This window comes from Labrus bergylta, chromosome 17, assembly GCF_963930695.1.
Source record: "Labrus bergylta chromosome 17, fLabBer1.1, whole genome shotgun sequence".
Lineage (NCBI taxonomy): Eukaryota > Metazoa > Chordata > Actinopteri > Labriformes > Labridae > Labrus > Labrus bergylta.
Window position 1 is genome coordinate 2885373 of NC_089211.1, and position 17916 is coordinate 2903288.

At 39.7% G+C, this 17916-nt stretch overlaps 1 protein-coding gene across 3 annotated transcripts in view; it reads left to right on the forward strand.

Annotated features, from left to right (window-relative positions):
• The first annotated feature begins 1255 nt into the window (after positions 1-1255).
• si:ch211-127i16.2 (probable flavin-containing monoamine oxidase A) overlaps positions 1256-17916 on the forward strand; it is a 48140-nt gene continuing 31479 nt past the window's right edge. The window contains exons 1-7 of one of the 3 annotated variants that reach the window (XM_029276752.2): positions 1256-1526; positions 1653-1740; positions 2519-2699; positions 3825-3939; positions 5606-5763; positions 8482-8571; positions 11047-11131. In XM_029276752.2, coding sequence (XP_029132585.2) covers positions 1409-1526; positions 1653-1740; positions 2519-2699; positions 3825-3939; positions 5606-5763; positions 8482-8571; positions 11047-11131 — 835 coding nt within the window. In that variant the 5' untranslated portion in view covers positions 1256-1408. The remainder of the gene's footprint in view (positions 1527-1652; positions 1741-2518; positions 2700-3824; positions 3940-5605; positions 5764-8481; positions 8572-11046; positions 11132-17916) is intronic. The other 2 variants (XM_020630593.3, XM_029276753.2) reach the window with 2 other exon arrangements.

The window sequence follows — 17916 nt, forward strand, 5'->3', positions numbered from 1 at the left end:
CAAATTCAGAACACCGGCTCTTACAGCCAAGCACAGTTAGAAAAATGAATCACAGTTTGTTGAGTCGAGGCAGTAACTGCGCCACAACATCTAAACACCGTTTCTCAAAGGGTTCATCAGTTCTTTGAACACTGATCTAATGGTCCTTGGCGGATGATGGTGGACCTTAAGGTGTTTTTTTCAGAACCGAAAATGTGATATCACTCTGTTGGCCTTGGCTATAGATGTATAGATTTACGCTTAATTAATTGGCTCCTTTGAAAGGGGAATCCTCCCCAACTTGTTATTCATTTACTTTCTGTTACCGAATGAATATTAAGACAGAAAGTCTGCAATTTTCAGGGATTGTTCCCCCCCAGCACTGACTGCAATTTTTGGATTCATTTGCAGAAATACCTCCAGAGTGTCATTGACAAAGATATGTAGTTCAGTCTATGAGTTCATCAACTTGCACAAGCAAAACCATGCCAGTAGTTTGATTGTCCTCCACATTACCTCCAGCACGCTCCTTGATGTTCCAGATTTATTGAAAGATTCTGTTTCATTTAATATTTCATTTTCATTACAAGCTCAGACCACCTTCATTGTGTTTTTTGCATCACACTCATTTGTGCCATGCTGGTAAAGAGCTTGATACATTTTTGTTACTGATTTAACAATAATTACTCAATTCTGAATCTATTATATACATTTCGATGAGGATGGATCTTCTATGAGTGTGTCCCAGTTTGAGGTTTTTCAATTAAACATCTTTTCATTTAAATCTCAAAATACAAGGCTTGCTTTTAGTCATCATAACGGTTAGATAACACTTCTTTTAGGACAGTATTTGAGCTCAAATTCAAAATGCATCCAGTATGATCAAGTCAGGCTTTTAGTTCTGATCAGTAAGAACTATATTAGGGTAACATTAAAAGTAATTGACAGATGTGAAAGCATATGTATTTTCTCATTAATACACTTAAATAAATGTAGCTCCAATCCTGGCATTACAAACCTATTTCTGGTTTCAAGTCAGACTTAATAACTGTGTTTTTATTAAAAACAATTAGTTAAAACATTATACTCAAACACAGTGTAAAGAGACTTTAAAAAAGACTTTCCATCTGTCCATGTTTCTACTGTTAAGGAATCAAAAGCCCTCTGCTGGCTTGTATTGCTGGAATTCTCACAGCTGATTATATGCCAAGTAGGCCACAGCTCAGTTGTTCTCAGTTCCAAAGTGCACTGTTATGAAAGCTGCCCAGGCGTGGTAGGATGACCTAATTGATACAGAGAAGAAAAGAGAACACAAGTTGGATTTCTCTTTCTTACTTCTTTCTTTTTCCAGAGCACTCCACATTGGCACACACACACACACACACACACACACACACACACACACAAAGACAGTCACTTGAGCTTAACCATGACTGCAGAAATTTGGGACGTTGTTATTGTTGGAGCCGGACTATCTGGACTAAGTGCAGCTCATCTGCTCCGGAAAAGGAACCCAGAGATGACTATACTGGTATTGGAAGGAAAAGGTTTGTACAAGTGTATTGGGACTGAAAGCAGTAGGGCGGTGAGTCATTTTAGAGTGGGGTTTTTCTGTGTGTGAAACTGTTGAAGAGTTATTGCTCTGACTAAATCATGTCTAATGTGCCATACAGATCGTGTGGGAGGTCGAACACTGTCCATGGAAATACCGGCAGCCAATGGTGTTGATTGCTGGGACTTCGGGGGGCAGTGGGTAGGAAGGTAATGTTGATTAAAAACTACAGTAATAACCCAGACAGGGTTGTGTCCAGAGTGGTGGCCAGGGGTTGCATAAGTCCCCCTTGAAATCTTATAGGCAACCCCAGGTGCCACACCAAAATCCTTAACTTTAATTGGCTGTTTACCTTGCCAGAGGTGGGACTTATGTTGAAATCCACCACTCAGGCTGCGTTGCAACAGGCAGCTCATAGTTGTCAGTGTGCAGAAATTTGTTTGCCATTTTTTTAAATACTTTAAATTGTGATTTAAGACAAACATATTGTTTTTTATCCTTGAAGAATGCAGCTTAAAATATCTATATATTGCCATTATCTTGTGTTACTTAAAAGTCGATGTGATGAGTGCAGACAGAAAGGATACATGTTCAATGTTCAATGTTCTTCATTCATGTGTGTGCACACAAACTTGAGGGCACCCCTGTACAAGTCAGTGTTCCAGTTTGGATACGCCCCCTGAAGGGCGTTGATGTCAGGCACTCTGCTCTGTTTGAGCAAGTATGTTATTGAGAAATAAATTAAATGCTGAAATGCTGAAATTTCTGTCAGCATTCATTCTGCGTCAGAGCACAGAAGTATCACTGCAAGGCTACAACCTACATTCAAATGTTGCCAATAGAGAAGAGGTGCGTTGTTCAGGAGCATTTTGATAACAGCTTCATTAATGCAATAGAGAGCATCTCTAAGGTGCTTCATCTCAACATGATACCACTTGTGAAAGAGTGTAAACAATGAGCACTGAATTGGTGTCCTTTCTCTTTCAGCACCCAAACACACGTCTTGGACCTCATAAAGGAGCTGGGCTTAGAGACCTACCTGCAGTACAATACTGGCAAGAAGGTGCACCACATGGGTGGACCAAATGCCAGAGTTCGGATCTACAGCACCAGTATCCCTCTTCTATCCCCCTTGGTGATACTCGACTTCGCCCAGTTATTGTGGAAGGTAACAAATATGAATCATCATTTTGTATTCAGGACTATGTTCATTCAGAGTGGTCCTCTAAATGCTTCTAAATACCAGACATGGATCAGCTGACTAACCACAACTTTCACTAGACGATATATGACGAGTGTAAATGATACACGTAAGCTGAGGATCAGTTTTATTGATTTATTGTTTGTTTGTTTTTGGATCCGAACCATAGACTGTGTTAAAAGGAAGAATGTGCAACTTTTTGGTCCAGTAGATGTCGCCCTTGAGCACCAGCATTAAACCAACTGCTGTTTGGCCACACCTCCGCTATTCTGAAGTGTCCGCTCTCCTCCAGCGGCACACCTCCAACCATTCTCCACTCACCTCGTACGAAGGTGTAATTAATTAGACCGCATCATAATTAAGCACCATTAAGCACAAGCAGTGGACAAAAGTGACCTTTGCTCAAGCTGCAATTGCCTGTGGCCTGCATTGTTGTGTTAGCGGGCTAATGTTAGCACTCTTTGGTTAACTCATAGCTTCATATAGCACATAAATTGATACGTAATGACCATGATCTAAATGTACACTATTTATTTGTCAATGTTCTATTTCAGATATTCTTGCCATTTGTCATTCTTTTATTTTATGTTTTTATGTTCTTTATTTCTGTTTTGTCAGTTTTTCATGCTTGTAGTAAAGCACTTTGGTACAAACCATGTTTGTCCTTAATGTGCTTTATAAACAAAGTTGACCTTGACCTGCTTTAAAAAAACAGTTTTTACCACCAAGTTATTTTCTGTTTAAATTCCATCCCATGCTCCCAAGATGAAGTCCCAAATGGATTTATTCATGGTATGATATGTTAATGTATAAATACATTTGAGTAGAATTTAATTTTTAATGCAGTGTGCATTTGGAGTGATGGGACCGGGGCACATTTATCATAAAATGAACACAATTTTCCACCCAGGATAAAATGGTAGAGCAGCAGTTTGAAGTCGAAAAATGAGGGCAAATTGCTGCAAGAATGGAAGAATCACATTTGTCAGCCTCCAAATATTGTTTTGTTTTTATCTTTATCAATGGGAATCAAGCTGTTCACTGTGGTAAATCATGTGTGGGTGGTTTGCTGTGATTGTACTTTGCACTCAGATCAACAGATTGTGTGCCACAGTATGTGTGGAGGATCCTTCGAGGACACCCAATGCTGCCGAACTGGACAGTATGACTCTGCACTCCTACGTTGAGCAACATGCATGGACTGCAGGTCAGTGTGTAGAGCTGCTTCAACATCACCTTTTTCTGTCCTTCTGGGTTTGGGGGTGGGGGGGTTAAGGATTCAAATTCAGATTCAGACAACTTGAGGAAATGAAAAACAGAAAAAATGGTAATAAAATAGTATAAATAAAATAATAACACAAGCAGTTACAAGCAGACAAACCTGGACTCCAGCAATGTTTCATCTAAATCTTAGAAAAAGAAGAGAGCAATGCTTAAAAGAAATGTTCCCTAGGAAAATATTTTACTCATTTTAACAAATCCTAATGTATGACAAAACTATCAGGACGTTTACATGATGTTCAAAAAGTCTATTTATTTGTTATTTCATATAAAACTGTACTTCCATTTGCTTACATTCAACTGAGATTCAACAGATCAACAAGCATTATGCTGCCATGTTAAAGACAAAGATTGACATAAACGCCACACAAAAAAAAGAAGTCTTGCCTGGATGTCAATTTACCCTTACCTCTGGCTTCACTGGAATTATTGAGAAATTTGAATCCTGTCCCAGATTCATATACTGTCTAACAGATGATTTTAGACAATGAATGCCGAAGGGTTTCAAGCTTGAACCCTATCTGACTGATGTAGCTGTGAAACATGGTTCCCTAAACTCTTTTCTTCACCAGAGACAGACACTTGACTCAGAAAACACTAGGAGATAGTATTCTTCCTCACTCTTGCGGCACCAACAGGCCCCAAGAAAACTGAGTAACAGCTAAAAGCAAAGATCGACAGAAAGGCACAAGAAGCATTCACAAAACAACAGACACAGACAAAGCACATTCCTTACACTGTTACTGCTACATATACCCTTATACATTAGCTGGCTGATGTTAACTTCACTTCACCAGTTACAACCCCCTGCCTTGTTGTCATGCCCTTTGGACTCCCTACAGTCCATGGTGTCTCAGTCTTACATAACTCAACTCGCACAGCTAACTGTCCAGTCATATGAAACGTTTGTATGTTTTTTGAACTACATTGTATGCACCCTTGGCCTCAGTTTCTTAGCCTTGGTTTGTCTCTGCTTCGGTGCAGGCTCGTTCTGTCTCTCCTCCTACACAGAGTCTCACTTGGACTTCACAGTTTCCTCAGCTAAAACAAGTGTTGTAACATTACACAGTTTGCTCCTCTTAAACATACAGATTATGTTTTATATCTCCTCTCCCAATGGTTAATGTTAGCTGCCATAGATATACTTGTAGCAGTACACATCCATTCAACGATGGCTCTAGATAAAAGGCAAGGTGATCGACAGAATCATTGTATAGTTTGAGACTCCAGAGTGGATCAAAGTGACTGTCCACATGGCCATTTGTTTCAGCGATGCATGTGGAGTTTGATGACATTAAAGATTCATATCCTATACTCCATTTTAATGTCCAATTAAAAAACAAATGCATTCCAGGTTCTGATTTTTGACTGCAGACCAAAAAGGTATCTCCATTAGACACAAAGACTCTAGAAACTATAATCATTATCCTCTCAGATGACATAGTTACATGCTGTAAACCGTGGTTTGTTGACTGAGCACTGTTCCAATTGTTGACCTTCATGTTGCAGAATATATTACAGACTGACTGTCACCGCAGGGGGATGCATATTATTAAAGCCACAGTATGTTTGTATTCATCCCTGTGTGGCAGAACTGAAAGAGGAGCTTGGGATGTGTAGCAGGTCCGTCTTTGGCATCGAGCCAGCCCAGATGTCCTTCCTCTTCTTCCTCATGTATGCTGCCGCAAGTGGAGGGCTACTGCCGCTGCTGGAGAGCACACCAGGTTCTGCTCAAGAGTTGAAGATAAAGGTACCTTTAACATAGTTCCTGAAACAGAATATTGTTTAATTCAGTTCTTGTTTTTTTCTCTATTCATATACAACATTGCAATTCTCAACACAGTCTTCAAAACTGTTTAAAAAAAAGTTAAGTTTGGAGTGCACTCCAGGTTCTGCTAAAGAGATGATAGGTACTAACAGAGGCCTTACAAGGGCAAGGCAGGATAGGAAGAGTCAGGGGAGGAGCACAGCACTGTGTGTGTGTGTGTGTGTGTGTGTGTGCATAACGCCGTAAGTCAATGTGAATTCACAGACTGGGACACACATATTTCGTCGTTGCAGAATCAATTTGAATGTTTTAAAGAAGGAATGTGCAACTTTTTTGATCCAGTAGATGTCGCCCTTGAGCACCAGCATGAAACCAAAACAAACTGCTGTTTGGCCACACCTCCACCAAGTGGCAGACAAAATTGTGCTCGGTTCGGGCTGCAATCCCCGGTGGCCTGCGCTGTTGTGTTAGCAGGTTAATGTTAGCACGCTTTAGTAGCTTCACATTGCAAATAAAGCCTTAAGTCTATAAAGTGACACGAAATTACCGTGATCTAGAAAGGCCGTGACATTCAAATAAGCAATGAGTACGTTATTCTTCTTTTCTCTAGTCCTTGACTTAAACAGCTTTGTACACAACCCGTCCATGTAAACTCGATGTAAATACTTATAGACAACAACACAGCTGGCAGAACATTAAGGCATAATGATGACTGAGCCTCGTTACGGCGCTATTGTGGAACTTCACAAAAGGGGAGACCACGGCAGGGTTGTTTTTCTCTATTCTAATAGAACATTGCAACCCTCAACACAGTCTGCAAAACTGTCAAAAAAAACAGAATGCTTCTTTTTGTCTTCTTCCCATCGTTGATTGTAAACATTGAAGCGGTGGTCCTTAATCAGTTCTTCCTTCTTTCTGTTCCCTCAGTATGAAGGTCATGGCTCAATGCTGTGTTTTTTTGTGCTGTTGTATCTAAACCTACTTTCTCTACACAGTGGAGTAATACAATAAAGCTGAATGCCAGGAAAACACAAATATGAGCCTAAAGAAATGGGCAACATTTATTTTCTTAGCTTTTCATATTATCCAGCTACTTCCCTGAAGGCATGGCAACATCACAGACTCAGTAAGATCAACATGAAATAAGAAGAGGAATAACCTTACTCTTCTCAGCTGTATAATGGAAGAGCCAAGGATCAATCAATCAAGCTTCATTTATATAGCATCTTTTGTTCAAGTCGAATGTAATTACAGCAATTGAAAACAAGAGAAAAGCATGAAATAATGACAAAAGATGGTACAAACAAGATCTTGATAAACAGACTAACGCACACCAATACCAATAAAATATATTTAATTGAAAAATCTATCCAGCTTAATTTATTTAGCACCTGTCATACAAAAAGCGACCTCTAAGATAATTTATCTTGATTTGTTCTTCAAACTATTCTTGAATACATTTCCTTCCACATTTGTATTCAAGTTAGCATTTATTTTCACCTTTTATTGTGTCCTTTTCTATTAAACATGTTTTTCTGGTTCAATTTTTTACATTTTTAAAACAAGTGTCCACAGTCAATAACAATGGGTGTAATTATATTTAATAAGAGAATGTTATTGCACAAAAAAGTTTCAGCCAGAAAGTGTTAATTCTTCACAGTATAGGGTTACTTTTACCAAAAGAGCTTTTTTGATTTTCACGTTCATAAGAAAAACAAAGAGGAGGATCCACGTGCAGAAACCAAAAGTATTGAATAAACAAAGGGGCAAAAGGCAAAAATAAAAAGCTTAATTTGAAGTGTCCACATTGAAAACAAAGTCCATCAAAAATCCAGATGAAAAATCCAAAAACAGAAGTAACACAGTAAGAAACACAAAGAGTAAGAAAAAGCAGTCACCGGGAACGTCACACAAAACACAGGCAGGTAGACGTATGAACTGACAGAGAAGGGAAGGAACACTGAAACTAGGGCAGCTTCTCATGTCTCTTATTTTTGGTTTCCTCATTCCTTGCTCCTTACTTGAACAGGAAGTCGTTCCGTGCCGCCATATTGAAGGACGTTTCAAGGAGCGAGTAGCGAGGAAACAACTTGCAGGTGCTATGATCAAGGAAACGTCTTTTTACTGACTGACACACCCCTATCGGATATCATTCATTCATTAGACGCTGCAGAGGATCGGACTTCAGTGAAACGCAGCAGAGTCCAATAACGGAGAAAAGACGGACATTAAAAAGACACAAGAAATACGAGGATAAGACACAGGAAACACTAAAGACTAAACTAGGAAATAAAGAAATAAAAATACACACAATGGAAACAAGCAACATGACGGAAGAAATAGACAAAAATAAAACAGGACAAATTCTAAACATTGAAATTAACAAAATATAAAACTAAATAAGAACAAATCAGGAGTTTTTTAAATGCAAACACATTGACTGCTCGTTCTGCTTTAGGTCATCAGACAAAATGCTCTATTGCTTGGCGAATCAGATACTGTTATACAATAAGTGGAATCCTAACAATAGAAAATACTATTGAATCATCTGGATGTATTGCCAGATCCCACCTGGGGTTTGTTGTTTTGTAGTTTGGGTGAAGTGATCCTTTTACTTTCAAAGATGCTGCTACACTAAAGGTAGGAGGGCATCTATGGGTTTAAAACCCTCCTGGAAATGTAATATCTGTCTCTCCACAGGGAGGCACCCAACAGCTTTCAGAGCATCTGGCAGAACGTCTTGGGTGGAAGAACGTCCAGCTGGGCTCCACTGTGAAGGCCATATGGCAGGTAGAGTACAGTAACGGCTCACTCAGGGACTGATGAGGCGCGACACAGAGATAACAGCTTCCTCCATGGGAAAACAGGCCTTCTCCTGTGAATGCACGGTGTGTTCTGCCTGACTGCCATTCTTATCCACAGCTGAGAGACCAGGAAGGCTCAATAGAGCTTTTCCTCAATATAGTTATTGTTCCAAATGTTTATATGTTTATGTGTGTAAATATATTGTCCTAAGAATTTAGTTTTCCTTACAGGATTACAAATATTTTAATTGGATTTTATAGCTTATGGAATACTTATTAAGACTAATTACCTGATTCAAATTAGTTGGAGGATAGCCATATTACTTCATCTGTTTTTTTCAGACTCAGAAGAAGAGCCAGAAATAAACAAATTCAATTAAGCAATTCAATTATAAGGAGTAAATAATTAGTAGACATTTGGATCATATGGAATTTGTTCCATACATATAGCAACTATGCCAAGGCTTCAATCATTATCAATCATTAGGACTCAGGAGGAAACAGTCTGGTGTTAAATCATTATAAATTGACTATATTTGGGATTTGGCAGATTAACTCAGAACATTCGAGATGTCAGGAATTGTGTGGAGCTATTATCATAGCAGAAAAATATTTTTCAATTAGTCAGGCTTTAGGGGTCTGGACTCTCTGGTTCTCTTAGTCTTTTTTTATACCAAAGTTGGGCGTTTTCACATTAGGCCCAATAGCCTTCGTCCTGTGCTCGAGCACGATTTCTCCTTCTTCCCTCTCCCCCGCTGGTCTGTGTTCACATTAACGTTCCATAACAGAATACACTTGTGTATGTACACAGTAGTTTGCTTGCAAATCTACTAAAAAGCAGAAAGAAGGAGAAGCAACCACGACAACCACTCCCGCACTGAGTCCATCCTGATAACTTTGGATGTTTTTGTTATTTCTGAGACGCCAACAATGACCCTCTACATACTTCCACATCGATTGGCAGTTCAGAGGACGGAGCGACAGGGCCTGTTAAGAATTACGTCATATAGCACTCAACTATCTTGTTTGTGTTCATACTGATCAAATGAACTCCACTTTGGGGTCAAGCGTTCTCGGATCTGGGCCCGGGTCCCTAATGTGAAACCAAACTTAGAGTCTTCTTTCCTACAGTGTCAAGGAAATAAGTTGCAGGTTATTAAACATTAATTTGATTGGTCATTGCATTATTTTGACCAGGACATCTACTTTCTATACACAAAGGAGGCTGTAGCCTTCCCTGGCATGCATTTGCCAGCAGACATGGCTTAACCTTGACATTTTTTCGAGTCTATCACAGTGCTAACACATATTGACACATAAAGATATTCACACTCACATTCACAGCTACAGGGAACTAGCATTTTCCACATCACCGAAGCTGACCAGGGCAGTCAGGGGAACCAGACAGGCACAGGGTGAGCCAGCAGACTTCACACAGTGACGGGTCAGTCGTCCTATTTGGCTTCAGAGACTGGACCTTTTTGGAACAAGGCAATAAAAAAAAAAACTGAATCATTATTTCATGTAAAAGAAAGTAAGAATAAATTAATAGCTTATTTGAAACTCTTAGGGAAGCTTGGTGGATCCACAGGAGCTGCGACAATGTTAATTTTCAGCTCTCACCTTGAAAAGTTAAAAGTCTAAAAGAATTTGCAATTGATACTGTGAAGGAAGATGTGAACTCCTATTCACAGAGGTTTCTTTTTTACTCTTTAATAAGCTTTAAAAAAATAACCCTAGTTTCTTAGGATCCAGTCCAGAGAGAAAAAATATAATACATTCAATTTCATTTTTTTTTTTTTAAATCCAAAAATATCTAGTGCTTTGACAGTCCCTGAAGATAAGACCTTTCAGTGTTTCACTGTGACGTTCTTTGGTGGGTGAGTTTTTAATTATCACCACAGGCTTAAGTTCAGTGGAGATGAATGTGAGAGCAGAAGGAGCCAGCACGTAAGAACTCTGCAATTTTGGGGGCAAGACTGTGTGCATTGTTTGGAAAATCAGCGATTTGCAATTGAACATGTTGCCATAGGTTACTACAATATCTTCTATTAGCCAATTTTTCCATGCCTTATAATGCAATAAAATACCTACATTACTGTTATTGGTCCATTAAGCAAGGCCTGTGTATACATATATTTAAACTGTTTGATGTAGGCTTAATGAGCCCAGCAGCATGTCTGGATATGTCTCACATTTAATCATGCTTACCTTGAAAAATATTGCAAACACCCAAGATGATTATGGCATGAAGAAGTGCTCAAATTGGCTCAAAATCATTCAATATTGCAAACAAATACGTAGAGATAGTTAGACATATGGAATCAGCTACTGAAAAAAGTAACGACACTTTGTGCATTCTGTATTTGATTAAAATTGGGTCCAAAATTGTTCAAAAAACCACAGTTAGAAACAGCCTCACCACAGCTCTATTTCTGTCTCTGTCTATATGTCTGAACAGGATGCTGAGTGGGCCAGGGTGATGACTGCTATCAACACATTCATGTGCAGAGCTGTGATCGTCACCTGCCCCCCACATTTGGCAGGTCAGTGTGCGTCTCCCACCTCTGTTGACTTGCTAAATTAAATTCTCACTGAAGCAGGAGGCGAATATCCTCCTTTCTCACCATGTCCGTCAAACGTGGCAAACCGTGCATCCATGCAGATAAAGCATTGATTTTCCCAAAACCTACTTTTTCGGTGTTGCGCTGAAACTTCGGCTGGAGTAAATTCTGCCTTTGAGTCAGTCAGTCCCATGGGAGGAATTGGTTAGACTCTTTAACTTTTGCAAGGACAAAAAAGTGAAGGCGAAAGTTTTAACAGGGGGCTCGTGCTGCACTTGTTATGTTGGGTAGTGGGAAGTTGAAAGTGAAAAACACGTCATTAACGACCTCTCTGTCATGTAGCTACCAATGAGAGAGGAACGTGGACCCCTGCAGTAAAATGCTCTCTGTTCACACCAACCAGAAAGTTTTAATTGAACCAACTTCCATCGCCTTTTAAAACATCCCAAGTTAAAATATACACTTTTTTTTAATTATTCAACCGCATTCATTACAATGTGTGATCAGCCATGTGCGTTTTTAGATCATGTTGTGCATGCAGGTTATTTTCTTTTCTTGGTCATGGTGAAAAAAATCCTGCATTCCAACTTGCAATCAACTTGCATGGTAAAATAGTGTTGACTTTGAGTTGTGACTCATTTAAATGTTGCAGCTTGTTTGCTGCTTGGACACATACTAAGATTGGGTTTGGTGCTGCTATATGTTAAGACTGGAACCAGGACTAGGTTCCGAAGGTGGTGAAGCAAAAGCTTGGACTTACTGTGGGTCTGTGCCTGTTTGTACTGAGCTGGCAACAGATCTGTCACTCAAAGCCTCGTACTCTGAGCCATGGACCAGAGCCAGGTTCCTTAATGAGACAGGTTTGAGAGCGGTGTTGAATTATGCAGCATGGATTGCTCTGGCTCGGATGCCATAGTGCCACGCTTTGGCCCTAAATCAGTGTGGGAAGACTGACGGGGACTTTCAAAAGCCAAAGTCAGGCCAGTGATTGAGACGTCGCCTTCTTCCAAAAGAAGTCAGAGATAGATTAAAGAGAGGATCACTCCTTGATGTCATCCGCGTGACATGTTTTCGTTAGAAATTTCTGGAGGTGGGCAAACCCGAGCGGCTTCCCAGTTAGTGGGGGAGGAAAAAAGAGTTCTTAATGCAGCCAGTGGGACATATGATAATGACTCTAGATGATTCCAATCCTCACTTGGACACTATAAATGTAAAGCAGCGTTTGGCTTTTCTCTTGTTCATGTTTCTGCCATTCCTAGTTAGTTCACTAGCACTGAATCAATGAAGGGGTGGATGGAGGAATGAATATTAAAAACGACTACTTTCTGGACTTCAATGGGTATGTGGCATCAAACGATGTCTTCACACACACACACTAACAAAAAAAATGCTAGGTATGAGCTGTGTGTTCCCCAGTATATCACGTTAGTCCTGTTCTTGGCTCCTGAATTCATCTCCCTTTTCATCCATCCATCTTTTATAATGAGTCCTGTCACATACCACCCCCCCTGTTTTTTGTTACCACCTCTCCCCCTTAACTCAATGATTTATGAACTGTTTGGTTTCACGGCATATGAGATTGCTGTGCATGAAAAGAATGAACTTGGAGATGAGAGCTCTGGCTTTGTGTTGACTCTTGGAGATATGGTTAAAGAAGTATGTGCATGTTTTAGTTGGTAAGTAGGTTCCCATGTTTATTCATTCTGAGACTGCATGACAAAAGGAATCCTAATTAAGCCTTCACAGCAGGCAGTTGGGATATAATGCAATTAGGCATACAGGCTTATATTCAGAGATGGTTACAGAGACAGCTCTGCAGTTCCTAAATAAACATTTTATTGCAATGTCTTTTTCTGTCCCTCTTCATCAAGTACGGAGTCTCTTTCCTAACTTTCCCAGTGTGTTTGCACATGTGTCTACATGTGCTTGTGTGTTTAAGTGGTCCAAACTGAAGTTTTGACCTAACTCTTTAAAGTCTGAGCACCTGACTGGAGGGGGATTTTTATTAGCCTAAAAGTGAACTTTATGAGCAGCCAAGCAACTCTTTATCTGATTGCTGTCTATCTTCTCATGGAGGAGGAGCTGCCATAATCACAGTCGGCTTGGTCAGTGGTAAGGAAACTATTAAATCTGCCTCTCACTGTCTAGTCCACAAGTAAGCAGTGCATTAGCATTGATTTGCCAGCTAACACTGTGAGCCAGGATTGTAGGCCAGTTTTTGCTGTGCTCTGAGTGAAACTAATGGAGCCTAATTGAAGGATTAAACACAAAGTGGGAGCTGAAGTGATTGTGATGATAAGTAACGCAGTGGGATTTTTATCTTGATGAGTTTCAAATCTATGGAAATTAATTCAGCTTTCTGTATGTGAAAGTATTTACATGTTTCCTGATGTGCAATTATGAGTGAACAAATATAGCACATGGGACCTTGTATAGCTTTGTTCATCAGTGAAAATGTGAATCTTTTTAAAGGACAACCAGAGCTGTTATCACTTCTCTGGGGAGACTGAGGCTAATGAGAGTTTGAGACTAATACCGACATTGATATCATGGCATTTTAATTTAAAGGAATTTAAGACACAATGTTTCAATCAAATATTTATCAAATCTACACATGCTGAGGATCCTTTTTATTTGTGGCATTTAACTGTGAATACAGAAATGGTTCTCCAATCTTTATATGCCTTTAAACATTCTATTTTACATAAAAATGAAAAATAAAAGAAATTTTAAGCGAGGAGATGCTAAGTTAATAACTTAGCATTTCTTCAGTCTGTAAAACTACAAATGTGTCATTGGTCAAAAGTCAGTGGCCTGTATGATAATAATAATAATAATAATAATAATAAATTAGACATTGATTGCACTTTTCTCCATCTGCCAAGAAGCAGAAACAAGAAAAAGCAACCATGGCAACCACAGCAACAGTGACCCTCTTCCTGCTTCCTCATCTACCATTCAGTTCAGAGGATGAAACAGACCCTTGCTGCATGGAAACAACAATTTTTGAAGTGAGAGGAGCTGTTAAGAATTACGACATATAGCGGCCCACTTCCCTGTTTGAGCAGGGTTGAATTCACATCTTCTGTGAGTCGTTCTCAAATACACATGAATCGTGCCAAAGATCGCCCGGGTCCCTTATGTGAAACCACTGGTGCCTGTAACAATTAGATCTGGTTGCTACTCTCGAATCCACAAAATTGGAAAATAGAAAAGAAAGTTATTTGATGGTGTTCTTGGCCTTTTTCAAGTTAATTCAAGTTATTTAAGAACAATTTAGTCATATGTTTTCTATAAGAAACAGAGGGCTTAGCCCTGCTGCAATTATTTAACTGCATACATATCTGCAGAACAGTTTTTTTTTAATCTAGATATTTTTGAAAAAAAAGTAAAGCATTAGGAATCAAAACTAAAGTTTGAAAGAACTCCCTATCATAAATGCATTGTGACTTACACCTCAAAACTGTAATGAATCTGCCTGCCTTGGACTGTGGCTGGTTTGATTAGATTTACACGACAGTGGTGTCTCTCCTGCAGTGTTGGAAATAAAGTCCATCAAACATGCACAGCTCTCCTTCAATATCTTTTCTTTCAAGCATTTTTTAGTCATGTCACCTTTGTCATGTTGTTCAAGCTCCTGTAAGGATCTTTCAGTTTGTGTTAAATTTACCACCACTGTTGACAAAGCAGTTTTTCTTCTTATCTCTCTACTAATTTTGTCGTCTACATGGAAACATTGTGTTTTTTTGACATGAACTCCCAAACAGCAGTCTTTCCTAACCCTAACCCAATTTTGAATCTTTGCTTTGGAAACTGAGAAACAAACGGTGTCTCTTCAGCATGTTATGAATCGTCTCTTCTGACGACTACCCCCATGGCGGTGGTTATAGGGATTAGAATCACGGTACAGAAATAGTCAATCCCGTAGTGATGACTTTGTTTGCTTATGTAGCTCATAAAGAGGCATCAACATTAGTTTCAGTCTGTTTCATAACCAGTTAAAAACTCCTCATAGAGGCTTTCAATGTTTGGATAATAAATACAGCTGATACCCCCCCCCCCCCCCCCCAAAAAAAAAAAAAAAAGTTGTGGACTTGAATGATCAGATCAAAAGCCCTGAGTAAACCTGCACTCTGTGGAGGACACAACAATTCTCTACTTCTTCCCTGTGTGGCAGAGCATCCGGCTTGCAGCCTTGATCAGCACAGCATAAGAACTAAATCTCGGGCTTAACATGTATACCCCAACTATGACCAGGACATCTTTGAGGGAATGCTTTTCACATGATAATGATGAGAAATGACAGTGGGACAGTGATCTCACAGGTGACACAGATGTCCCATACAAGGCAGCTGCTGTGCAGGTAGGTGTGCAGGTACTGAAATGACTCTCACTAGGCAGGGTTATAAATAATATATGTCTCACATTTGGAGTAAAGGCGTATTGTGTTTTTTTTATTTTAATGGATTACTTTTAACTCCTTGTCTCTTCACCCATCTCCGAATAATTAATTTATGAGACATTAAAACCAAATAACTGGGATCCATGTTTGCCGACAGAATCGCCCTCTCTATAAGTCCTGCAGAAATCATTAGTTAATGTCCTCCATACAGTGTGTGATGGAGAGATGGGGGATGGTGTCTTCTGCTTCTACCTTGCCTTCAATTTCAATAAGTGTCAAGGGGCTACTGGCATAATTCAATAAAAGATCAGTAATGCAACATGCTCTTAGATACCTTGACTCAATCTTTCACATTTGGATTAAGTGGTTGCTGAATTGTTCCGCCTATCTCTGATGGCCTTATAGATTAATGACACTGTGGGCTATTTTCTTTGAGGTTTTTTTTCCATCTGTCGGTAGTTTCTGATCGTAGTTATCAATCTTCTTGGATGGATTGCTGTCTTCAGATATGGTAAAAGAGGTTCTATAATCTTTATTTAAAATTAAAAAAAGGAGTTTAGGAAAAATAAAGTGCAGTCTAAAAGCGCTAACTGTTGCTAATTGGCCGGAATTGTGTTGTGCAGCTTACCTGAGCCACTTTGTGGGTTACGTATGTGAAGATCTAGAGCTTTGAAAAGTCTACCTCTTTTCTCAGTAAACAGACAAAGCAGACACCTTGCACACCATGAGAGGTTACTTGATATATTTGACTAAATAGCATCGGACCATTATCGCACACGTACCATCTTAAAACCCATCCTGAAGGCTTTTTCTCTCTTTCACAAAAGTGTTATCTGTGCCACACAGGTTGTGTATGTAATAACTTCTCATCTTCTCCACAACAGGTAGTTAGATCCCATACTTTGCACTTGTGTATTGGTTTACAAGGTTGAAAGAGATTATTTTATCTCACAGTGTGCCAAACAACAACACCTCTGCTCCAGCAAGCTTAAGCTATTTTCATTTTTTTTTTTTCAAAGTGTCTTTGCATCACTCTCAATAAATCACAGTCAAGAACTGCATCATCCCTTTTATGTGACGTCTTAATTTGAGTGGTTTTTCATGTTTTCCTTTTGTTGTCCTCCTTACAGTTTGAGACACTGAGAGTGCCTGTGGGTTGCGCATAAAAATTCAGATTTAGAAAACAATAGATATTTATAACATCCTATAAAACTGATATCACTTGCAGGTCAGTGAGAGGGAAAATGGGGTAACAAGGTCAACGTTGTCCCGACTCCCGGGGGGCATTCTGGGAAAAAAAAAAGTGAGAGAGGAGTAAATGTCAACACAATTTCAAAGTCGACAGGGAGATTAAGACAGATTTCCAGATGGGTAGACTGAAAGGAAACAACTGTGGGGGGGAGCAGTGTTATTAGACATCAGAGTTTGAATAGTCATAAACCAGCAGTCGTACTGATTGCTCCACAATGCTCCATTTGAGCCCTTGAACTTGCAGCTGTTTTTTCCCGAAGATGACAGAATGATGCACAAAGCAGCCTGATGACTGTCAGATTAGAGTACTCCAGAGATCAGAAACAGATGGGGATTGTGTCGGCTTCTTTTAGAGGGAACTCTCTATAATTTTCTACGTCTGGTCAAAGGATAAGCCCTGTCCTTGTTTGACCTTCTTTAGTTATCCTTTGTGGGCAAACTTTAAGGCAGGGACTCTACTGGTTCAGGATACCGATTAGCAGCATAGAGGTTGCATGAGTGTATCCCATGAGAAAACACTGTCGTTATCCCAAGATACCGACTTAAATAAGGAGTGAAACGAAATGTCTTGATTTCTGTTTGTGTATGGCTTCCTTAATTTGGAAATCTATCCCGTCACACCATTATACTCATGACAAACACTTCATTTAATCCCAGCTCATCACATATGGACTCTTTAGGAACTGATGGATGTTTAAAGTCTGGTTAAATGTCTACAATGAGTGAGACCTGCGAGTCCCTTGGCTGTGTTGTGGTCTGAGCCGTATTTACATCGTGTTTACATGGACGGGACGGCCAGTCGGCTCATCCCCTTGCGTATTAAAGCTGTTTTAGTCAAGGACTAGAGTAAAGAACAATAACACAGCCTACTCACTGCTATGTGAATGTCAAGTACACGTTTTTAGATCACGGTCATCTATTTAAATGCAATGTGAAGCTACGGGCTAACTAAAGCGCCTTAACGTTAGCCTGCCTCGTTAGTCTCAATACATGGGACGCGCACCCTAACCATTGCGCCACCAGCGCGCCCCTGCCACTTGTTCTTAATGGTGTTCACTTATGGTGTCTTCCGAGTAGCGAGGGGTTGGTGGTGTGTCGCTGGGGGAGAGCGGAG